At 38.4% G+C, this 25,848-nt stretch overlaps 1 protein-coding gene across 14 annotated transcripts in view; it reads right to left on the bottom strand.

The window, feature by feature from the left end:
• Nucleotides 1-4,439: 4,439 nt before the first annotated feature.
• Nucleotides 4,440-25,848, bottom strand: part of RBPJ (recombination signal binding protein for immunoglobulin kappa J region) — a 230,795-nt gene continuing 209,386 nt past the window's right edge. For all 14 annotated transcript variants that reach the window (XM_065907071.1, XM_065907080.1, XM_065907081.1 and 11 more), the window contains 7 exons: nucleotides 23,080-23,254; nucleotides 16,803-16,940; nucleotides 16,537-16,649; nucleotides 10,710-10,850; nucleotides 9,263-9,418; nucleotides 8,807-8,910; nucleotides 4,440-8,633 (listed from right to left, as the gene is read on the bottom strand). In XM_065907071.1, coding sequence (XP_065763143.1) covers nucleotides 8,318-8,633; nucleotides 8,807-8,910; nucleotides 9,263-9,418; nucleotides 10,710-10,850; nucleotides 16,537-16,649; nucleotides 16,803-16,940; nucleotides 23,080-23,254 — 1,143 coding nt within the window. In that variant the 3' untranslated portion in view covers nucleotides 4,440-8,317. The remainder of the gene's footprint in view (nucleotides 8,634-8,806; nucleotides 8,911-9,262; nucleotides 9,419-10,709; nucleotides 10,851-16,536; nucleotides 16,650-16,802; nucleotides 16,941-23,079; nucleotides 23,255-25,848) is intronic.

The following is a 25,848-nucleotide window of genomic DNA, read 5'->3' as shown; positions in this document are numbered from 1 at the left end:
ACAGCTGCCTGGCCCCTATTCCTAATCCTGCTGCTTCTGCTGCTAAATCACTTCAACCGTGTCTGACTCTGTGCCACCCCATAGACGGCAGCCCACCAGGCTCCCCCGTCCCTGGGATTCTCCAGGCAAGAACACTGGAGTGGGTTGCCATTTCCTTCTCCAGTGCATGAAAGTGAAAAGTGAAAAGTGAAAGTGAAGTCACTCAGTTGTGTCTGACTCTTAGCAACCTCATGGACTGCAGCCTACCAGGCTCCTCTGCCCATGGCATTTTCCAGGCAGGAGTACTGGAGTGGGGTGCCATTCCTTATCCTAGCAACCTCAAAATTCCTTACTGGGGAAATATTTCTTCTCCCGTTCCTTCTAAATCCAGGCTTGCCTGTGACCACAGAAGCCAAAGAGCCTCTGTGCTTAGTCGCTCAGTCGTGTCTGACTCTTTGCAACCCCGTGGACTGTGGCCCGCCAGGCTTCTCTGCCCATTCAGATTCTCAAGGCAAGAACACTAGAGTGGTCGCCATGCCCTCCAAGAGGTTCCTTTTAACTGACCCTTCCTCTAAGTGCACAGGACAGGCAGTGACCTGAGCTCACACTGCCAGTTGCTGTCATCTGCAAAATTGAATCTACAGCAGCTGACTTAAGGATTGAAGAAGAGGTTAGGCTCACAATAGTGGCTCTCTGAGCAGACCATTCCTACGATTCAGGGTTCCTTAGTTCACAAGAGCTGCCCTCCTTAGAAACATGATGCAGGCTTCCCTTCAATCCTATGAGCTTCTGCTATTCTTACAAAATCCCTTTTCCCTAAGTTAACCAGGATGGGTTTCTGACTTAAGTCTTGTTAACTCTAATAATCACTATTGTACTGAAGGTGTGATGTTGTGTATCTTTGAAGTATTAAATACAAAACCATCATATCACCATTTTCTTAAGTGAGCAGCAAAAAAAAAAAAAAAAAAAAAGCCTGAAGACTAAGTTCACCATGATCCTGGAGGACTCAGACCAAGTGACCTCCTGATTCTCTCCAGAGTTGGGTAACTTAGCATATATTTATGTGTAAGGTTTGGCCAGAGGGAGTAAGAACATTAACCAAGAGGCCAGGACACTACATTAATAGTGAAAACAAACAAACACCTCGAAATTGGATAGCACGTTGAAGTGAATAAAGCATTTTCAATCCGTAATCACATTTGGGCTTTCCACCTTCTCTAGGGCTACGTCTTTCTCAACTGTGAAGTGAGGATTGACACAGAATGGCTGTTCCCTATAAAGCTCCTTAGGAAGACAGAGCCTGTAACAGTACCAGCCCCTAGTAACCTGAGTCCTTGCTCCTTCATGGCTGAGGCATCTAGGGGGCCCCTTGAGCATGACTTTGGGCCACCTGGGTCCACTCCTGAAGCCCAGCTCTGTTAAATTTAGTGCACAGCTTTGGGCAAGTCTTGAGCCAGAGTCGTCTCTGCCACAAGGATATTAGCTTGCAGTGTCATGGTGAGGATTGAATCATGGCCACAAAACAATTCACAGGTGGTCAAAGCGATTTCTATCTCAATCTCGCCTCTCCCCTTGTACCTCAGCCCAAGTTCATTCATCATCTTAGCTGACTACTGAAAACCCCCATCCAGGACTTAAAAATGCAAGAAACCTGAATACTATTCTATAGATTAGTATCCAATAAATTATTGAAACTGCAATCTAGAAAGCTTTAAGGAAGGGCCCTGTTATGAACTAAATTGTTTTCCCCTAAATTTCATGTTAAAGCCTAACTTCCAATCTGACTGCACCCGGAGATAGGCCTTTAGGAGTTAATTAAGGATGGGACCCTAATCAAAAAGGGACTGTGGTCTTAAGGAGATACAGATGTCTCTGTGCTGTGAAAGCACACGGTGATATGTGGCCACCTGCAAACCAGTTACGTGTCTTCACAAGAGCCTGACCATGTTGGCACCTTGATCTCAGATTTCTGGCCTTTAGAAATGTGAGAAAATAAGTTTCTGTTGTTTTAAGCCAGGCAGTATTTTCTTATGGCAGCCTAGGCAGACAGACAAGCCCTTCGTGAACATTTTTAGGAAAACAGCCATGCCCCAAATAAGCTCAGCGTCTAGAACATTACTGGCTGTTTAAACATTCCTAATTGTGTCTTAACTAATTCCAACCTTTAGCACTACTCAGAAATAATAGGGATGGATATTCAAGCTTCTAAGCAAATACGTGCATATTCCATTATCCTTCACCTGACATTCTTCCCAAAGATCACATCATTTGCACCATTGGAATCTTACCAGCTGACAACCCTAGGAGCTACTCTCTAGGATAATCAATGATGAAAGTCACAATGACTGTTTCTGAGTCACAATTGTTTTCCAAAGCTTTTCATTATTATATTGAAGTATCTGAATTAAGAATTTAGCAAGGCTAAAGGCTGTAAAGGTTTAAGGAGCAGGAGAAAATTACAATCACTGACTTTGTGTTGTGTGGTGAGTGAGGACAAAGAGAACATCCTTGCAGGGAGAAAACTTAGTTCCAGGAAAAAAGAAAAGCTGTCAAAACTGGCTCAACAGGTCACTGGGAATGACCTCATCACACTCTTTACTTTCTTATATGAAGAAGACGGGAGTGGGGGGTGTGTTTCTGGATTGACATTTTGGGATCTCAGCATTAGCAGAAATGATCCACCAGGCAAAGGTGCCAGAACTGAACGACCCGCATGCTAACTGCACTCCATGAGCAGGGCCGTGGAACACAAGGAGGTGAGAAGCAGGGACTAGTTGATTGTGCCAGAAAGAACTTGATACATACCTGAACTTCACAATTACCTTTTAAAAAATGTGTCATAGAATTTCACATTTTAAAGTGCTACTTCCCCCAAAGCAAAACATTCTATAAATTCCGTTTAAAAAAAAACAACCAAACAACCTGAGTTCAGCATGAATGTTTCTTGTTAAGAGTTGAAACAGTGTTCCTTTTCTGAATTAGATAATATTCACCTCTCTTTTATTTAAACCAAGATGAGTCATGACTTCTTACATATGTGTGCATAACACCTTAACCTGTTTGTTGAACACCTGCATGCCAGGCACACAAACGGCTTTATCCTTAACACACAGAACTGTGCGTAACTGACCAGTCTAGCATGTTCTCCACAGGGCTGTGTGTTCTATCTCCCAGCCTAAAGCTTTAGGGTCTGGCCTTAAGTCAAAATTAATCACCGCATTTGTACCTTATATACATCAACTTAATCGTTGGCCTCGTTGTTGTCTAGCACTAAACTAGGGAAAAGCATTCTTCTTTGGGAAGAGGACTCACTACTGGGATCCCTCACCACTAGCACCTGATGTAGCTTGCCCTCTGTACCGCTTAAACTGGCAACCATTTAGGGATCCAGGGACAAAAAATACATGCATATACACTGAATGGATCTTTCGTTAGGTTGCTTAGAAAGTGATCACATACTCTTTATAGATTATTGTATGATTCCCATCTAAATTCTAATCTAGACATAAGAGCCTGGAACTGACATGTACACACTGCTATATTTAAAATAGATAACCAGTAAGACCTACTGTTAAAAAAATAAATAATAAATTATTTTTTAAAAGAAGCTATTACCAATCCTAGCCATCGAAAGTCTCACCATTCAAACCCCAACTAACTTAATTTATTTAACAACCACTACTTTCAGAAGATGTCTTTAGCAAAATCCTGATAACTTGGCTTATGGTTTTTCTTTTAGGGGATGTCAGATAAATGAACTTGCTATGATTTAAAAAATATGTAACAACCTCCCCCTTTACTGTTTCCCTGTTGAACAAAGTGGGCTTCCCTCATAGCTCAGTCGGTAAAGAATCTGCTTGCAATGCAGGAGACCCAGGTTCTATTCCTAGGTCGGGAAGATCCCCTTTAGAAGGAAATGGCAACCCACTCCAGTATTCTTGCCCAGAGAATCCCATGACAGAGGAGACTACAGGCCATGGGGTCGCAAGAGCTGGACACGACTTAGCGACTAAACTACCATTAAACAAAAAGCACACTGAAGAGCCCCCAACAAAAAGCACAAACCATTCTATGTTCTTTCATACAGCAGGCCAAATGATAACACCTCATACTGGAAAAGCAAGCTGTCATTAAATAATGCTCTCCAATCATGTTGAGATTGGTTCAAAATATTCCTGAATTAGGAGACAACTCTTGAGTTGTCCAAAGGCCAATTCCCCATTTACAAGGATAAAAAAAAAAAAAAAGCCCTCTCAAAAAAAACACAAAAAACCCACAAAACTTTCTTTTTAAAGCACTATCTAGTTAAAAATGCAAAAAAGAAAAATAAAATCAGTATAGTTATTACTCTGATGTGATGAAGCTTAGACAGCAAGGTAAAACTATAAACAGACATACTTTAAGTATTCTGAAATCAATGATGATAATACATGTGTCAGGCACGTCCAACAGAACACTTTTACAATGGTTTACATTTCCTTTTTATTTATTTCTTGAAACTGCCCGTATTGCAGGTTTCTCATGGATGAAATATGGAACTGAGCAGTTCTTTTTTCTACAAAATTATGGTATAAACTTGCTCAATTTTCTATCTTATTGCTAATAAACCTTACAGGCGCACAGTTTGTAAAATAAACCCCTTAAGGACTGAATGCGTAGAGCATGCTGCAAGGTACAAGAAATAAGCTAAAAATGAGCATTTAAACCTACATCTGGACCAACACAGTACTGAATGCTGGCAAACATTTATCACAACACAGGGAAAAATTAATAAAAGGAAATACAGTTCAGTCCTGAAAGGGTTAAATAGAAACCCTAATATATTATTGTTTCTAACCATCCATCCCACATTACAGTGCTTGAAAACAAAGTCAAAAGTCTGGCACAGAAAATTACACACATTTGTTCAGTATTCATCAGAAACACAGCTGCTTTTGAAATCAAAAGTAAGTAACTTAGTTAATAACTGAGTAACATTTTGATTTAAAGAAGAACCCCACCACCCCCACCCCTGCATGGATTATCTGATTAGACATGAATAGTTTAGCTCTTAAAAACTGTTGACAATTTCCTGTGAGGGCACAGACAGTACTAGTTTCATTAAAAAAAAAAAAAAAAAAAACGAACCAGTTATAGCAAATAAGTCTGTGCAGTAAGAGTGACAAATATTTTACCAGTTAATACACACATAAGGATATCTTTACTTGTCGTGGTTTAAGAAAAGTCAGCAGCAGATTATACTAGTGTTCAACTCTGAAACCATTCAAAATAAAAAGGGCATTTTATATTTATAGCTTTTTGTTTGCCTTCTCAATCTATGTGATCAATTAAAACAATAGATAAGAGACAGCTTCTATGCATATTTTCAGAAACTGCATAGAATCATAAAAGCACAGGATATACTTCTAATACATGACTTAAAAAAACTTGAACACACTATACTTTAAATGAAGTGGTTACCATTCTGAGAGCCTTTATGAGGGAAAATGACCAGCATCTCTAATAATGCCACCATTGGAGGAAGGGCCACGTTCTACAATACCATAACTGGAGGACGAGGCTCCTGGAAATTATACACTGAAAATAATTCACAAAAATTTTTTTAAGCAGCTGACAAAAGAACTATTGACAAACAATAAGCCATAACAGACAAATCATTTCAGCTTGTGGCATGTAGAATGGCATAAGACAGTGGCGGGGGGTGGGGGTGGGGGCCTGTAGGAGTATATTCTTAAATCTTAAAAAAGAACCAACAATGAAGAGGAAACGGGTTTACAGTCTAACAGTTCAATTATCTTATTAAAATAAACAGAGCCAAAATTAGACATAGTTAAACAGTAAAAAAGCAAAAGTTCATTTTAATAAAGTCATAAACTTGAAAAAAAATATTTTGAGTTGCAGTGGTGGGGAGGAATAGTTTGTGCTTCAAAAGCATCTTATTTGTTATCAGTTAATTTAATATAAATTGGTAACTAAATAAAAAACTTGGGAAGTGGAGGAAACCTGTGGCCCATTTCAGCAGCACTGAAAACATTTCTGTGCTCTGAACAAAAAGCACTGTGTGAAGGCTACTTCCAGACTCAACAGAGAGCAGAATAAATACTACTCAGAAAGAAGCAAGTTTGCAAGAAAAAGCCAGTAAACAGTTAAAACAAAGAAAGATAAGGCCACAAAGAATTCTGCCCTTGGTCACTGAAACAGATTTAAAGTATGAGGCAGGATTAGCTTACAAGAGAAGCTAGTGACGGGAGCAGACTTAAAGAGAGAAAGGCTATATATAGCATAATGCAGCCTGTAGTAATTAAAAAGGCTTGCAGTAAAGAAAAGACCACAATAACTTTAACTACATGTTTTACAAATGACTTCGCCCTTGAAAACTGAGGAAAAAGCGATTTAAAGATGTTAGGAACTATATTTACAATGGCATAGTCGGAGCAAAAGAATGAGTAATGAAGATTTATCAAAGCTGAGGGGTGGGAAAGGGGGGAAGCTACTCATGATGATGTTTTAAAAAGTCTACTGGTGGAAACTTTTCAAAATAGCCCAGGACACCAAAAAGACAATTTCTGTATGGAAAGATATGCAGGAAGTTACAGTTCTGCATCCTTAAGGTACTTGTGGCTTCTGTTTTATGGGACAGTAAAAGCTTACCACAATCGAGAGGTAGTTTTTACTCGAAGAAAGATGATTGTATTACTAGACCATGTCCTGTAACATTACACACAGAGCTCCTGTACTAAATGTAGCCCAATGAGTCTGCCGCAATTTCTAAGAAACTGAACAAAGGTATAACCAAAGTGTGGGAACAAAACCACAGTAAAACAGGTGAGCCCAGCACAGAGAGGCAGCACACAACCCGGAATGCAGTCAAACCTTAAATGGAGAAGAAATGCCTTCTGAGTAGGTGACATTTCTGAAGACACTCATGTTGGGGAAGAGAAGACCAAAAAACGGGAGAGAAATGGAAAGATAAATTACATTTGCATTTTTATAATCTTACAGTTATCCATTTCTAAAGCATTGTCTTCCAGCTATTTTAGTTGGTCATCTAGTAAAAGCATCCTGTTTCAAGGTTACAGTGATGTTTTGACCTAGGCTACCCTCCCACCCAAAAAAAAAAAGGTAAATAAAAACCACGCTTTTGCTGAGATTTTTCCTCATTATACAATAAGGGCACCATCTACCAGCTGGTAGCAAATATTTAGCATGATATTTTTTTGTTATCATATGCCAACAAGGCAGAAAAACACCCTGCTGAATGAAATCACTGGGAATATTCCAAGTTCAAAATAAAATGTTTAACTTACACATAATACAAGTTATGTACAAGATAAGGAGGGGGAGGAAACCTGAACAAATGTTGACTGAGTAGAAACATTTCTGCACAGGAAAAGGGGAGGGAACACTGTAAAAACCAACATGTTCCATGCCATTAACTCATTAATGACTAAATGGCCACATTTAATTTCAGGTAAATGTTAGAACCTCTTGGATTACCACTATAAATACATTAAAAAAAAAAAAAGTAACACAGAGAAATAACTATCGACGGTATTTGAGAATAGAGACTAAGGACATTGCATGTATTGCAGGCAAGGCAGAGGCATTTTTTTTTTTTAAAGCTTTTGCACAGACTTCATATAATCTTAAAAGAAATATGAATGCAGGCCTTTACAAGATTTGACTGGCTGAAATCAAAACACCTTCCATTCAAGAAAAGTCATAAGACTTCAGCTTTTAAAAAAATAATAAAATAAAAAGAACAGTTCCAGCCTTGGACCAGAAAGACCTGGAAGAGTATGGTAATTAGATTAAACAAGCATGGTCAGGCTTGGAACCTGAATGTACTTAAGAGCAAAAGCTCAAAGTGGGTGGGGAGGAGAACAACCTATTTGGTAACAAAGATGTATTATATACGTGATATAAAAAAGGTATGGTGAAAATGTACCTTTTACTAAAGCTTATACAAGTTCCTTGGTCCATAAAAACTATGTTAGATTTTTGTCTTCTAGTTTGATTAACTTTTACTTCAGCCACATCTCTATTTCTTGCCCATTTAAACAAAACCAAACAAAAACCAACCAAACAAAAATAACAGCTGAAAAAAATCGATTTCCAGAAGTTTATACATTTAGATGTTTTTTGTTTGTTTTGCTTTACTGTGGCTTCTGCACTTCCAATCAGCACTTGCAGGTAATGGGGTTTTTGAACAGTATAATCTGGTATGAAAAGTTTTCCCAAGAAACCACAAAAGATTGTTCATTTTTTTCTTTTTCTTTTTTGTCAACATTTTGCCGCACTCAAGTCAGTGTAAGTCCTAGCAAAAAGACGGTAGTTAGGACACAACTGTTGCTGTAGATGATGTGACATTGGTTGAATTTGTGCTGACGTTTGTGTAACTTCCCTCGCTGTTTGTGTTTGATTCATTAGGGGGCACTTGGCTTGAGTTGGCTCGAAGGATTGCTCCCGCTGCACTGCAATGCGGCCGTGGCCCTGGTTCTGGGGTATAGGTAAAGGTAAGGCTGGTGGAATAAATGATTCCATCATTACGGACCAAAGTTACTGGAACCTGGACTGGCTGCCGGACCCATCTCCAGCCTTCTCGGAATGCAGAAATGTCTGGGACAACACAGAGCATACTCTCTCCACATCTGAGGAGGAAACAGAAATCACTTAAAAGCATGGCAAATTTTATAACTGCAACTTAAAAACAAGGTTGCTTAATACAGGCAATCAACCTCTTAATACAGGACTCTTGGGAAACAGTCTCATGCACCCACCCCCATCAAAAACTCTGGATGATGTAAAAAATTGTATTAAGTACCTGTACATTGTTTCAGCTTCTACATCCCCAAACCACACTCGTAAATTTGGAGTGAAATTCTGTCCTGTTAGTTCAAGCATTGCTACGTCCCCACCGCCATTCAACTGCAATTCACAGAAAATCAAAACAACGTTAAGGAAACATTTCATTTTTCATTAAAGTACACAGATGAGTTTTTCATTCAACTATCATGTGCAAAAAAAAAAGATAATTAAAATAGTTCCTTTAAATAACATGATTATAAAGACAAAGTGAACTAAAACTCTCAAAAGCTGATTTACACTTAAATTTTCTTGCTAAAATTTTGTGTGTTCCTCTGATTTTCTTCTTCACTGTGTAAAAAATCCTCCAAATCACAGGATTTGAAGAAAAATCAGATTTATTGTGAAGTAAAATTACGCCACGTCATAGCTGAGCAGTTGCAAAAAGCTGAAGTCAGCTTGTAAGAGGTCTCACCTGAAGACTCTCTACGACAGGCACAGGTGTGACTGGGGCAAGGACAGGGCCCATCCCCTCATAAAACGTATACTCTGCCTTATCCGTGCTAATGATTGTCCAGGAAGCTCCGTCATTTATCATCTCTTTATTTGGTTCTTTTGGGCATGGAGTGGCCTTAGAAACAAAGAACGGTTATAAATTATATACACTGTGGTATTTATTGTAAGACACCTTTAACAAAGTTAACACCCATGAAAAGAATTTAGTACAAACTTATAAACTTCCCAGGCACCATACTTTTCCAGCCCCTAATTAAAAATAGAATATTAATATGGAAACCTCACATAAGGCAGGTTTTATTTTAATATAAACTATTTAAGTGACATACTAAAAATTAATAATACCTTTCAGAATAACCATTTAAGTAAAATTACACCAGTACCTGTATAATTTCTTTAATAAAAGATCAGTATCTGTGATATAATTAGCTGCTTAAAATGCTTCAGAGCTCCCTAAGAGAGAGGGGGGCTTCCCTGGTGGCTCAATGGTGTAGAATCCGCCTGCCAATGCAGGAGACACGGTTCAATCTCTGGGCTGGGAAGATCCCCTGGAGAAGGAAATGGCAGCCCACTCCAGTATTCTTGCTGGGAAATCTCATGGACAAAGAAACCTGGCAGGCTGTGCTCATGGGGTCACAAAGAGTCGAAAACGGCTGAGTGACTAAACAACATCAACAAAACAAAGAGAGAATGGATGTCCCCTCCTACTTAGAGAATTATAGAAACTTCTGTACTTTCAGCAGGAAGGAACCAAGATGTGAACGGCAATCCCCTATCGCTACCTCAAAACACCTAGGCCAGCCCAGTGCTGGGCTGAGGAGGCCAGCTGTGTGTGGCCATCTCTCCGGAAAAAGCCTCCAGATGTCCACAAATGAGTTTCATGTGGAAGTGTAACTATTCTATTAAGTCATTTGTTCATGTCGTTAAGTGTCCTCATGAAGGCCTTCTGAGTCAATATAGTTAAAAATTAGATTTTGACTAATTAGTTTTTAATGTGTCATCATTACTATCTGAGAAGACCCCAGTATAAATCTGATGAGAATCATGAATCCTCCTCCAACATATGCATGCACCACTATATACAGTGTTGTCTGCACATAACTTCAGGTGACTCTGAACACCCAACATCTACTTTTGGATAATCTGAAGAACTTTTCATCCCTCAGAATTAGATGTTAACTGTTTCTCTTAGAACATTCTCATAGTTTTGAGTTCTTTGAGGTAGAATGACTAACATGTCTGAAGAACATGTGCGCTAAGGACCCCTGAAGTCGGGATAAATATCTGAACACAGATTCATGTATTTGGATGTATTAACATTTTTTAAACAAGAGTTTCATGTTTCTGAATGCTGCTAACCTAACAGTTTGCACATTTTAGATTTTACCAGCAATTTAGAAACATACCTGAAACTGGATTATTCTTTCTTGAGAAAGGCACAAGTACATTCTTTCTGTATCCTTAAGGTAAAACGCACACTTGTGGAGCTGTGACACAGGATCATCGGCATCCAGTAACGCAGTCTGCTTATCAACCTTCCTAATTATCTGCATTTCAACAATTAAACAAGGAAAGGTCATCACATATGGACAGTCTTCATTTCCTACACTGTCAAGAGTACATCACAGATACCTGTCACGTATCTACATACACAATAGCATGTACAAACAATAAAGTAAGGCATAAAAATACTTCTAAATTGCAAGCAGGTTAAGAATGCGGAGAGGTTACCTTCTACCACCAACTCCTAAAAACAATAGGGCGGGCAGGCATTTGCTTTCTAAATCTGTGCTTTTCAAACTTTGACATCCGTACAAACCATATGGGGTTCCTGTTAAACATACATCTGTTCTGAGCCTGCAAATCAGAGAGGGCCTGATATTTTGCACTTCTGGCTAATTTCCAGCTGATGTTCATCGTGCTGGTCTATGAATAGTATTTTGAGTAGCAAGTTCAGATGACCTCTCCAATAACACACAATGACAAATATTCCAACATCAAAGGGAAAATTATCTCTAAAGGCCACTATGGGTATGCTAATTAGTACCTAAGTCCATTATCACACTTACATGCTGCTGCTTTGTTTTAACATAAAAGAGGCATCATTCTGCAGATTAGGAAACAGGCTCAGAGGTCAGGTTGCTGCTACTGCTGCTGCTAGGTTGCTTCAGTCGTGTCCAACTCTCTGTGACCCTGTAGACGGAAGCCCACCAGGCTCCTCCGTCCCTGGGATTCTCCAGGCAAGAACACTGGAGTGGGTTGCCATTTCCGTCTCCAATGCATGAAAGTGAAAAGTGAAAGCGAAGTCGCTCAGTCGTGTTCGACTCTTAGCAACCCGATGGACTGCAGCCTACCAGGCTCCTCCGTCCATGGGATTTTCCAGGCAAGAGTACTGAAGTGAGGTGCCACTGCCTTCTCCGCAGAGGTCAGATTAAGCTCCTCAAATTCACCCGGTCAGTAGCTGAAGAACCAAAGTCTGATTCCAAGGCTGGCTGCCTGCCCAGTTTGAACTCTTTCCATTATATAGTATGACCTTACACTACAAATATTCCACAAAACACATGGGATATCTGAAAGATAGTACTATTCAAACCTTCAGTGTTACTTATCACATGGAAAGTAATCACTCAGTGTTTGAGGACTGTGAAGATTAATCTCAACAGCATCCAAACATGCTGGAACCACTTCTCATCTTTAATCAGAAATAAAGAAACCCCTTCCTTGGGACTCCACTGGTGGTCTAGTGGTTAAGACTCCGTGCTCCCAAAGCAGGAGGCACGGGTTCTATCCCTAGTTGGGGAGCTGAGATCCTGCACACCGAGTGGTGTGGCAAATCAATAAACAAAGTCTCCAGTCACTGACATTAAAAAAAAGAAAAAAACCCTTCCTTGACTACATGTCCTTCTCGTTCCCTCTCACCGCCCCATTTCCCTGTTCCCTTTTATAGCAAAACTCCTCTTCCTCACCATCTCATTTCCTGAAATCTCTCCAACTTTGTGTTTCAAAATTGCTCTTGGTGAGGTCCTTAAGGACTTCAAGACAGATGAATCCCACGAGCACTTCTCTGTCCGCACCTCAGCTTTCTCAGAAGCACCTGACCCACACATTCTTCCTTCGGAAATATACCTGCTCTAACTGCCTTCAGTGCTCCGGAGCGGAGTCCCCAGATCTTTCCCTCCTCCCATACTCTACAGACCTTCTATTCTCTTTAGCGGTTAGTAGTAGTAGTGTTAGTTGCTCAGTCATGTCCGACTCTTTGCGAGCCCATGGACTGTGGCCTGCCAGGCTCCTCTGTCCATGGGATTCTCCAAGCAAGAATATTGGAGTCGATTGCCATTCCCTTCTCCAGAGGATCTTTCCAACCCAGGGATGGAACCTGGGTCTCCTTCATTGCAGGCAGATTCTTTACCGTCTAAGCTTTAGAGGCTGGCAATTCCTAAACTTTTATCTCCAGCCATAGCCTTTCTCAGGCACTCAACTTGTATATTTAACTACTTATTCAACAGTTCCACTTAAAATGTCTATTAATAGCCATTTCAATCAAAAACATAATTTTTTATTTCTTCCTAAGCTCAATAAATGACACCATGTTCACTCAATCCTAAAACCGTGGAGTCACCTTTGATTCCTTACTTTCTTTTACACTCCATCTGTCAACAAATTCTGTTAGGCCTGGAAAATCCCATGGACGGAGAAGCCTGGTGGGCTCCAGTCCATGGGGTCACTAAGAGTCGGACATGACTGAGTAACTTCACTTTCACTTTTCACTTTCATGCACTGGAGATGGAAATGGCAACCCACTCCAGTGTTCTTCCCTGGAGAATCCAAGGGATGGGTGAGCCTCGTGGGCTGCCGTCTATGGGGTCGCACAGTCGGGCACGACTGAAGCAACTTAGCAGCAGCAGCAGCAGCAGCAACTTTTAAGTAAATCAGTCACTTTTCATAGCCTTACCAGTACCATCTTGGTCTAAGGTATCATCATCAACTTCTAGCCTGAATTATGACAAAAGCCCAGTCATCTTTCTCTTTGCTTCCACCACTATATCCCCCTGTGCTCTTATTCACAGAGCAGCCAGAATTATCCTTTCAAACGTAAACCAGCCATCATTCTCTGTTTGAGAGCCTCAAGTGGCCTCCTATTGTACATAGGTAACAAAGTTTTACTCTAGACAGAGAGAGGGATTTGACAAAATGTTGCCCATGGCTTACTCTGCAGCATCATTTCCTGGCACTTGCCCTCGCCACTCCTCCCTCGGCTCTAGCTACAGTGGCCTCCTTGCTAGTCCTCGTACATTTCTGTCTTCTTTTTGCTCGCATTCTGTTAGGCCGAAACGTTCCACAGCCAGTTTCTATTTCCCAACTTCATTATGGTCTCTGTTCAAACAGCCCCACTTCATAAAGGTTTCTCTGAGCACTGTAAGCTCTCCCATTTCCCTATGTATTTATCCTGTTTTAATTTGTCTTGCCACTTATACTAACCTTTAAATACATTATGTAGACATCTCTTTAGCTGGTTTTTTGTCTATCACCCTACCAAAACATAAGCTCCAAGAGGAAAGGAAGTCTAACTTGTTCACCAATGTATCCCCAGCATCTAGACAGTGACTGACCCATGAAAGGTTCAGGATTATTTGTAGAATGCACGTATACATGTAGGACTATAATACTTTGCTCCACAATGGACATTCTTAATAACTCACAGAATTTTGGAAGGGTTAAATGAATTGATATTTGTAAAAGTGCTCAGAAGAGTGCTATAAATATTACGCAGTACTATTGGGTTTTTATTACTTGATTCACACACCTAACTTATATTCCATGATCATTTTTTTTCAACTTAAGCCACCACTATTAAAAATCCTAATCTTTAAGTCAACATTCTTCATATTTACATATTTTTAGTTCTGCAGTTTATTTGATTATTTGTCACTCTACTGATATCACCACTAATTTTCAAGTTTAAAGGGAGACAGTACACTTTTAGCAATTATATTTTCTAATATATTCTGTGATACTAATTAATAAACTCAAGTAAAATGTTTCCATTCAACTCTAGCCTTAAAACTGTATTTAATAATGCTTGAATTTTAAAGAAATAGTGAATTTTGAATGATGTAAGCCCAAAACCTCCTGTAGGTCTACCACACTCATTTATGACTTCACCACATAAGACTCAAGATCTGCCTGTAACAGTTTATTCCTGTAACCTACTGTTTCTTCACTACTTAATAATAATGAGCATATTGAGAACATGGGTCAAGTTTGGTTCAATTTTATTTCTCACAATAGCTCTCTGGACATAGACACTGCTGAGTGACCTGGTCTCACCAATAAGCAAACCAAAGATGCCCCCTATTATTTGGTATCAAAAACTTGCTGTGATAATTTCTAATTATTAAGAAGAGGAAAGAAACCTGAGAAGCCAGGTAGCATGAGCTATGTTTGATGAGAAAGTGATGAATTCTAACACCAGGAGTTACTGCACCCAGCTCCCGCTCCTCTATGCTGGCTCTGTAGGTCCAGTGTTTACTATACTTCTTAGGTAACTGGGATGCAGCCCTTAAGGACAGAAAACATACCTTATTCATACTCTTAGCACTATACCTTGTAAATGCCCAGGCTAAGTTTATGCTGCTGATTAGTTTATCTAACAGATGTTAGCTGTCCCAAATTTCTGGGGTATCTCACAGACTTGAGAACACGAGACAAATGCTAACTGATGTTTCTTATTAGTTGGCTAGATCTACATAGATTGTGCCTGGTTTCAAAGTACCCAAACCAGGGTTTCTCACTAAGACCTTCATCCCACTGAAATTGGTCTTGGGGGGACAGTGGTTTTCAAGCAAGGATCTCTAACAAGGCTAATATTCTAGGAAACATAAAATGCAAACTTTAGATATTAAGGCAGTGTTATCCTTCTTAAAAGCATATGAAAACTACAGAATGCTTCCACTGAAAAACATGTTTTCATTGAAAACTGTATGTAGTGGACGGACAGGGAGGCAGGAAGTAGTGTAGACCATATAAAGCCTAGGTATGATTCTGAGGAAACTAATGCCTCAATCACATGATCTCTAGAAAGAAGTATTTACTGTTAACAATGTTAATGATCGTACTGCAACTTTTCCTAAGGCATTCTCTGGATTGGGTTTTTTTATTTCATTTTTATAATTAGAGCCACACAGTTTTGAATGTAAAAATATTCAATTAAAGATGACTTTCAATCAAGGCATGCTGGTACTTTACAGGGAACTAAGGGAAAACACCATTTTTAGATTTGAGTCAGTCTTTTCAGTGGCCTCTATATAAGTCGTTGCTGGTCAGAGACATAAGCCTCTGAGTTGTGCCTCCAAAGTACAAGCATTTAATGCCAGAGCAAATAAACACGATCCTTGGAATATAGTGACACAGAATAAATAAGAAGAAAACTTTCCTAAAATTTATTCAGTCCCTTTTTTGGTTTGTGTCTTTCTAATTTATGCACCCTTCATTCCCTTTCTCCCTTTTACAATCTATCTTAGGTTCAAGGTTTTGTAAACTTATATTACTATGTTTCACATATTTTGGCTTTAAGTTGAAATGGGAAATAAAATCACCTTGTACAACCACAACACAGAAAAAGATAACAAAAACCACAAGATGATGCATTAACTCAGATAATTATAGATCAACCCAGCTCCCTGCTGAAATAGTCCCAGAAAATATCAGCCAATGAAATAGTTCATCAAAAAGATACAAAGCATATTCAGGAAAGTAATACTAAAGTTTTTCCATTCACTCAGCCCCTCCCTCAAGCTGACCTTGAATCCAACTTACTCATAAACTCCTTCCATCTTTAATACAACTAAATTGTGTTCTGTTTCAGAAAACGAGGGGGAATATGAAGCAGAATGTATAAGAGGCTTTTTCTTCACTTTGCTAAGAAAAGCAGTATTTTACTATTTCAAAAAGCCCAAACACGGTCTCTATCTTTTTGCAGGATAGTAAACTGACAAAAACTATGCTTATATTTTTAAAGAAATTTACAATTTCTATGCTTTTGAAAACTTGGGCCTGAGTCAGGATGCAGCAAGCACCACAAAGAATGAATAATGAACCTACATTAGTTAAGAAAATAAATCATAATGTAACTTTAGAGTGCCCTCTATCGAACATGTCCAGATAAACAACAAAAAAAGGGGGGAAGGCTGTCAAAATTTATTATAAACAGTCATGAGGTCATTAAGGCCATACCAATCTTGGGAGTGCCATGCCAGTAACTGAACACACAAGTTTGACTGTTTGTCCATAATGGATGTATCCATCGCGGACTGTGAATTCTTCTCCTTCTGATTCATCATCATCCACTGCAGTACGATGGAAACAGAGATCAAATTATCATCTTTAAAATTTATTAATCTGCTTATAAAAACAACAAGACTAAATATATCTGTAAGTAATTTTATTTTAAAAAAATTAATTTCACACCAAAAAAACCAAATGCATATTTTTATACTCACGGAGATGAATGTAAAATGCTCCCCACTGCTGAGAACTGGCATGGAAATTACCTCCTTCTACATGCAAGTATCTGGTGCTAACTGTCTGGGATCGGAGTCTATTAAACAGAGCCACCTTTGTTCCTGAGGCAATGCAGACTGCAAAGAAAAAACAGCTATTTACGTGATTGGGGGGGTGGGGGGGTAACAGTAAGGGGCAAGAAGGTACCAGTACCTGGTAAGTTGTGACTATTCTTTACTATAATAATTAATGGATTCTGCTAACACTTACTGTAAACCCTCCAAGAAAATACAGATAATACTCCCCCAGAAGTCAGGGTAACTCTTTTATTAATAATGTTAAGCTACAGATATATAATATGCCCATAAAAATGATTTTTAAATGAGTGCTGTTTTTTAAAAGGAAGTTACTTTTAAAATAATAGGTGTCGAATAAAAAAAATAAATAAAAATAAAATAATAGGTGTCGAATAATAGGAAATTGATTAAATAAAATATAACATTATTGACCTAATTGAATAATGTGTATTTAAATGCACTGAAGAGAAAATATCTCCCTGATATATCACTGAATGCAAAGCAGACTATACTGTGGTTTCATTAGGTAAACATATACATTTTTATGTGATAACATATGTCTCCACATGCTCACATATAATCCCATGGAATATATTCAAAAAGAGGGATCTAGAAGGATGTTTACCAAAGATGATGGCAATTGCCTCTGGATATTGTGATTTTAGAGATTTTGCTTTCTTCTAAATACCTTAAAGTATAGCATTGCATGAAATTTCTTGAAAAACCAACCACATCTATGTAAGCAGGAAAAATACTCTATAAATGAAATACGTTCTTTGCCATCAAAAAACTCAAGAATCAACAGAAATACAAAATTAAAGACTTTAAATAAAATCCTGTAATTTGAATTGGCTTAAGACATCTGTGCATGCTCAACTGTGTCTGACTCTTTGCGACCCGTGACTATAGCCTGCCAGGCTTCTCTGTCTAAGGGATTCTCTAGGCAAAAATACTGGAGTGGGACTGCCGTTTCCTTCTCCAGGGGAATCTCCCTAACCCAGGAATCGAACCCGAGTCTCTTGCATCTCCTGCATTGGCAAGCAGATTCTTTAGCTACCTGAATGTGCTGCACAACTGAACTGGAAACAACCTAAATACATGGCATTAAATGCCTCCTGATACAAGAATACACAGAGTAACTACACAGAAAAGATCTTCACAACCTAGATAATCAGGATGGTGTGATCACTCACCTAGAGCCAGACGTCCTGGAATGTGAAGTCAAGTGGGCCTTAGGAAGCATCACTATGAACAAAACTAGTGGAGGTGATGGAATACCAGTTGCGCTATTTCAAATCCTAGAGGATGATGCTGTGAAAGTGCTGCATTCAATATGCCAGCAAATTTGGAAAACGCAGCAGTAGTCATAGGACCGGAAAAGGTCAGTTTTCATTCCAATCCCAAAGATAGGCAATGCCAAAGAATGCTCAAACTACCGCACAATTGCACTCATCTCACATGCTAGTAAAGTAATGCTCAAAATTCTCCAAGTCAGGCTTCAACAATACGTGAACCATGAACTTCCAGATGGTCAAGCTGGTTTTAGAAAAGGCAGAATAACCAAAGATCAAATTGCCAATGTCTGCTGAATCATCGAAAAAGCAAGAGCATTCCAGAAAAACATCTATTTCTGTTTTACTGACTATGCCAAAGCCTTTGACTATGTGGATCACAACAAACTGTAGAAAAACTAAGATCATGGCATCCGGTCCCATCACTTCATGGGAAACAGAGGGAGAAACAGTGGAAACAGCGGCTGACTTTATTTTTCTGGGCTGCAAAATCACTGCAGATAATGACTGCAGTCATGAAATTAAAAGACACTTACTCCTTGGAAGAAAGTTATGACCAACCTAGACAGCATATTAAAAAGCAGAGATATTACTTTGCCAATAAAGGTCTGTCTAGTCAAAGCTATGGTTTTTCCAATAGTCATGTATGGATGTGAGAGTTGGACTATAAAGAAAGCTGAGCACCAAAGAGTTGATGCTTTTGAACTGTGGTGTTGGAGAAGACTCTTGAAGAGTCCCTTGGACTGCAAGGAGATTCCATCAGTCAATCCTAAAGGAAATCAGTTCTGAATATTCATTGGAAGGACTGATGCTGAAGTTGAAATTCCAATACTTTGGCCACCTGATGGGAAGAACTGACTCACTGGAAAAGATCCCAATGCTGGGAAAGATAGAAGGCGGGAGAAAAAGGGGATGACAGAGGATGAGGTGGTTGGATGTCATCACTGACTCAATGGACATGAGTTTGAGTAAACTTTGGGAGTTGGTGATGGACAGGGAGGCCTGGCGTGCTACAGTTCATGGGGTTGCAAAGAGTTGGACAGGACTAAGTGACTGAACTGAACTGATGCAAGAACACTATATCAACTGTGAAGCAGGCTTGCCCTCCAGCAACAAGGAACAACAAAAAGAAACAAAAGAACAACAAGCTGAAATCTGATCAAGTTTCTAAATTAACTACTGACAAAGACTCTCTCCTTGACCAAACTTCAGACAGGTTCCTCTGAGCCCTTTATCTATGGAGACTCTTTCTTGGGTCCCAATTATGGCCTAGCTAGCCCAGTTACTGCCAAGAATCCTGCTACGTCATCCTTCCATCCTTGATATCTGATCAAGTTTTTTCCCTTCACCTTTATATCTAATCATCTTGTTCTTGTTAAATCACTAAGTCCTGTGCAACTCTTTTGTGGCTCCATGGATTATATAGCCCTCCAGGCTCTTCTGTCCATGGGATTTCCCGGGCAAGAATACTGGAGTGGGTTGCCATTTCCTCTCCAGGGGATCTTCCTGACCCAGGAATCAAACCTGTGTCTCCTGCACTGGCAGATGGATTCTTATCCTCTGAGCCACCCAGAAAGCCCATCTGATCAACTAGGCCTATCTTTATAAAAATTCTCATCAAGAATACCCACACCCTCGGAGAAAAGGGAACCCTCTTACACTGTTGGTGGGAATGCAAACTAGTGCAGCCACTATGGAAAACAGTGTGGAGATTTCTTAAAAGACTGGAAATAGAACTGCCATATGACCTAGCAATACCACTTCTAGGCATACACACTGAGGAATCCAGATCTGAAAGAGACACGTGCACCCCAATGTTCATCGCAGCACTGTTTATGATAGCCAGGACATGGAGGCAACCCAGATGCCCATCAATAGATGAATGGATAAGGAAGCTGTGGTACATATACACCATGGAATATTACTCAGCCGTTAAAAAGAATTCATTTGAATCAGTTCTAATGAGATGGATGAAACTGGAGCCCATTATACAGAGTGAAGTAAGCCAGAAAGATAAAGAACATTACAGTATACTAACACATGTATACGGAATTTAGATAGATGGTGGCGATAACCCTATATGCAAAACAGAAAAAGAGACACAGAAGTACAGAACAGACTTTTGAACTCTGGGGGAGAACGTGAGGGTGGGATGTTTTGAAAGAACAGCTTGTATACTATCTATGGTAGAACGGACCACCAGCCCAGGTGGGATGCATGAGTCAGGTGCTCGGGCCTGGTGCACTGGGAGGACCCTGAGGAGTCGGGTGGGGAGGGAGGTGGGAGGGGGAATCGGGATGGGGAATACGTGTAACTATATGGCTGATTCATGTCAATGTATGACAAAACCCACTGAAATGTTGTAAAGTGATTGGCCTCCAACTAATAAATAATATTAAAAAAAAAAAAAAAAAAAAAAAAAGAATACCCACACCCTCGATTTCTCCTCTTAGTAACTTTCCACCTACTGACATGTTCAACTCTGCTCCTTGACTATAAATCCCACTTGTCCTTGTTGTATTTGTAGTTGAGCTCAGCTCTATACTGAAAGCTCTTTTCCCTATTGCAAATGTAGTGAACAAAATGTGCTTTTACTACCTTTAATGTCCAATTCTGTTTGTCTTTGACACTACCAATTTACAGAAAATACATTAAACTACACCAAGGGAATACAATTACTGAAATCCAATATGTGAAAATCTCTCATAGTCAACTGACTTAGCCTCTTGAATAAACAGAGAGAGAGAGAAAGATGAAGAGAACAATCCACAAATTTTAAAAAGAAAATTCAATGACATGTCAACACAATATATAATATCTGGTGAATCATATTTGAATTTTGATTCAAACCAACGGCTCACCAACACCCCCAACCCCCACACACATTTCAGACAATTTTCAATTTGAGCACTGACTAGGTATTTAATGATACTAAGACATTATTTCTTTTTATAGTTGTTTTATGTTTGCTTTTGTGTGATCATGGTGTTATAATTATATTATATATAATATTATCTATTATAATTATATTATATTAAACAAAGAGACCCTATCTTTCAGAGATGCATAGAAACATTTACAGGTGATACAATGTCTTGGATTTGCATCAAATTAAAATGATGGCAGAGAAAAGTGTGGGTGGAGTAGGGTTACAGATAATGATGAATCAAGACTGGTCTGAAGTTAAGATCACTGATGAAAAGTTAGAGAATAAAAAAAACAAAATAAAATAAAGAAGAGTTAGAGAATAAACAAAAGAGGTTTCATGTTATTATGCAACTCTACTTTAGTATGTTTGAGATTTCTGTAACGATGATGATAATGACTAAAGCAGACTAAAAACCACCCACTATATAACATCTCATAAGTTCATTTAAAAAAGAGAAAACAAAGTAAAACCAAGCAAATTAACCAAAATCCTAAAACCTCACCTTCCAAGAATGAAACTATTATTCTGCAAATCAGTACACAAGCACTTACCCTGCCTTTCCTCCATAGGCTACATTTAAAGCAAACAGCAAACAAATGTAAAAGTTAAGAATAAAAGAATTAGAAATGCCACTATTTTGCAACCATGATGAAGGACTACTAAAATCATTTGGTTAAAGTTTCCTGAGGAATTTTGTAACTGTTGAATTAGACTAACAACTCAACTTACTATAACCAATCTTAGTGTGACAAGAAGTGGAATAACCAGACAATAAGACTTCTGATCTGAGAGAAATGAACGTATGTAGAACCAGCTAAATCTAAAATGAAGCTCTTTAGGTATAATCAACAGTTCATAGAAGATATGCGAGACAGAGGAAACACGTAATCAGTCAGATTCAGAATATGGAAATTCCATAGGAAAAATGACCCAATTTCAACAAATACATAACACAGAAAGAAAAAAAAAAAGGCTAGTAGAGAACAGGAACTATTTCAGGTTAAAATATATGAACCCTGTTTTGATCCAAATTTGAACAAACCAACTACTGAAGACAACAAAACAACAGAAACACAGCTGTAAAAAGATGCTTTGAGACAGTATGATCAGTCTGCACATGGACTGGCCAGTAGATGGCATTAATGAACTATCATCAACTTTTGTTGGGTGTAATGACGTTTAAAAGGAAAATTTTCTGTTAAGAGTCACTACTACAGAAATGACTGAAAGGACAGGATGTCTGAGAGTTACATTAAAAAATTCTAGCAACTGGAAGAGGAAGAGGAGTTGGTGGTGACAGAAATGATAAAATAGAATTGGTAAAATCTGTTGAGATCTGGTGGTTGGTCACCTTATATCAATACTACCCCTTTTGTTTAAGTTTGAAAGTTTTCATAATAAAAAGTCAAAATAAAAAGAGGAAAATGGGTATAGAAGTTGAAGTGTATAATTCAAACAGCATTTAACCTGTGAAAGTCTAAAAATGTGCAGAGACAGCAGTCTGTCAGAGCAACCATGTTAAAATTTTTTAGGTTTTCATGATGGCCTTCCAAAGTCCATTTGATGTAACAGTGCTTCTCAAAGAGGTGTTCTGATATTCTTGTGGAATAGGAACCATCTTGCACACTGCAGGATATTTAGACACTCAAGGCTAACATTACTCCCTCTAGTCACTGACAGCAAAAGGAAATTTCCATTTCTCCTAATGCCTCTGGGGAGCAGTGAGGAACCAATTCTGATTAAGAACCACTTTGCTGTACCAGGTATTGACCATTTTTAATTAGAGAAACAAAAAAGACAACAAAGCAGCAATAATAATTGAATATGACTTTTTCAGATAAAGTGAAGACCAAAAAAAAAATACTTTAAAAGAATGAACTGGCTACTGGAAAGAAAACTTTAATTTAAAAAATAGTTGAATTAGTCTTACTAATTCACATTGGGAGTTGAGGGAAAAAAAGAAAACAAGGATACATACGGTCAGCATTTTTCAGTGACTGCTTTTTTTTGGAAGGTTTGGAGATGACTTTTATCCGCTTGCTTAGGAACACACCAATGTCATCACTGTTGCCATAGAACATCTTTACAGACAGCATGAAGTGCTTTCTCTTGTCTGAATCAGATATATACAATGTTTTGGCTGTGCAATAGTTCTGTGAAAGAAAAGGATAAGTCTTAATAGCATCAAAACCCTGTCAGCTATGTACAAATAACTCAGTAAGGCTATGGCTAACTTTGATCAGACTTAAGCAGTAATTCCATTGAACAGCTGATAAAACCAACTGTAAAAAGTACTAAAATTGATCTCCGAAAACAAAGTACAAAGTCTTCCTTATTGAGTCTACAAAATACCAACATTGTGTTGTTTCCCCCTCTCAAAAAGACTTTAAAAAAATAATCTTTTATTGTTTTATATAGCTCTACATCTATTTACAGAATTATCAAGACCTTCAGGCAATAAAAACATTTGCCTTGAAATGAAAAAAAAAATACAAAATATAATGCTACAAAAGTCTATAGAAATATCTGAATTGTAGAATTTGAATTATATAAACAAAACAATACTAGCAACAGAGGTATAGGGCATGTAATTATTAAAAATAAAAACTCAAGTGCTAATTAGGGTAAAAATTCATGTTGCATAGCTTACCTAGCTTCAACTATGTAAGACAAAGACTGAGAAAATAAATATTTAACAAATTAAAAACATCAGATCCAAAATATAACTATATAGTCAAATACCATGACCATAATAAAAATAAGGGCTACATATACTACAATTTTGTTGTAATAAATATTAAAATAAGAAAGGAACATGCAAAATAAATCCCAATAATGCAAAATAAAATTCCTCCTTTCCTAATGACTAATCAATCGCACCATTCAATGAACACGCTATTGAAAGAAAACAATATTACTTTAAATGAGTGGTTGTTTAGTGAGACAGGAGTAAAGTGCACTTTCTGAAGCTCAGCATCCATCCCACTGCTTGGTCCATCTGTGCCTACCTGGAACCAAACTGATCTCGTTCTTGTATCTTGATGGTCCAAGCATATGATTATATTGTTCTTTCTGCCTGGAATACCTTCTGCTGACTCTAAACCAGTCTTATTCTCTATAGACTCCTCTGATAGCATTTTTCATTAAAACTAAATATTAACACATAATTTTGGCTTAGAGACACTGCACTTCCTTGTAATTAAGTGTTTTAAGTACTAGTTAATGCTCAAGCTCTCAGGTATTATTTTCTGCAAATTTCTAGGGCTTGGGGAAAGGATATAATGGCAGAAGTTGATGAAAGATGTACTAGAGCCATGATGCTGAGAAAAGCAAGTGGGCATGCTGTTTGGTATCACTGCCCTCAGAACTGCTGGAAGCAGTTAAAGCTCGCAATAAAGTTCAATTGCTGTTGTTTAGTTGCTAAGTCGTGTTCAATTCTTTTGCAACCCCATGGACTGTAGCCTGCCAGGCCCCTCTGTCCATGGGATCTCCCAAGCAGTAATACTGGAGTGGGTTGCCATTTCCTTCTCCAGGGGATCTACCAAACCCAGGGGCTGAATCCACATCTCTCATGTCTCTTGCATTGGCAGGCAGATTCTTCACCGCTGTTTCACCTATGAAACGGCTGGGCTTCTCACTACCTATCTAATTATCAATCACAGTTACAAATGTCTAGGTGTACAGCTTGGAGACATACATAACAAAAATACATGAGACATGACCAAGGCTTCTTTGTTCAACCAACTACTCAAATATATCTTTAACTTTGGCTCAAGAGTTATAACTCAGATATATTTTATATTGCTCTATTTTAAAATGAAACAATCTTTACCGTAGTAAATTTTCTCTCAAACCTAACTTAAAATACATAGTTGACAAGCCTTAATGATAACAATTGTAAGAATATAAATGACAGAAACACAAATCTGAAGGAGACTGATATTAAAGCTCCTTATTCTCAGTGCTCATTATCTGTAAAATGACTCATTATCTGTAAAATCACTAAAAAAAATTAAATGAGAGTACAAATCCCCTAGTTCACCACCCTCAACCTTGCCCTCCAATTCTCATCCCTAGTGTCAACTACAATATAGCAAACACTAAGACATTCAACAAATAGTTATTGAGTGAGAAAATAGCTATTTATGCAGTATTTTAAAAGACATTCATGTGGTCATTGAAATCAGAAATAATAACCATTTTTCAATTTTAATAGCAAGAGAAAACAAGTTGACGCTAAGTCAATAAAGAATTATTTTTGAGTACCAAAGTACAGACTGAGATTAACTGCTTTCTAAATTCATAAAATACAATTAGTAAAACTAACTCATAAACTGCATTCCTTAGCAAAGTAATCGAAGAAAATCCCTAAAAGTTTGACGAAAGCTATTCACAGTGTTCTTGATTATACAAGATAGTCTTCTTCCACACCGAAGCTAAATAAAACATTTATGATCTTTACAACTTATTTAATACTTTGCTTCCAGTAAAAGACTAAGATTAAATGAGCAGAGTAAAGCATTAGTGAGCTATGTATTATCATTGTTATTTGACTATGATGCCCTTGTAAGATGGATGGGCAATCAGCCTCCTAAATTTACTATTGGCCCCCAATGGAAACATGATTCACAGCCTGCTGAAACTGCCAGCAAGCTGAGGAAGCTTCCTGTGTGCCTCCTTTAGATGTCGAAGTGCAAGCTTCACGAATCATGCCTAGATCTCAGCTATTTGAGTTATTCCAGTTCTG

The sequence above is a fragment of the Muntiacus reevesi genome, chromosome 16 (assembly GCF_963930625.1).
Source record: "Muntiacus reevesi chromosome 16, mMunRee1.1, whole genome shotgun sequence".
Lineage (NCBI taxonomy): Eukaryota > Metazoa > Chordata > Mammalia > Artiodactyla > Cervidae > Muntiacus > Muntiacus reevesi.
The sequence above is the reverse complement of the archived record's forward strand: the minus strand, read 5'-3'. Positions and strand labels throughout refer to the sequence as shown.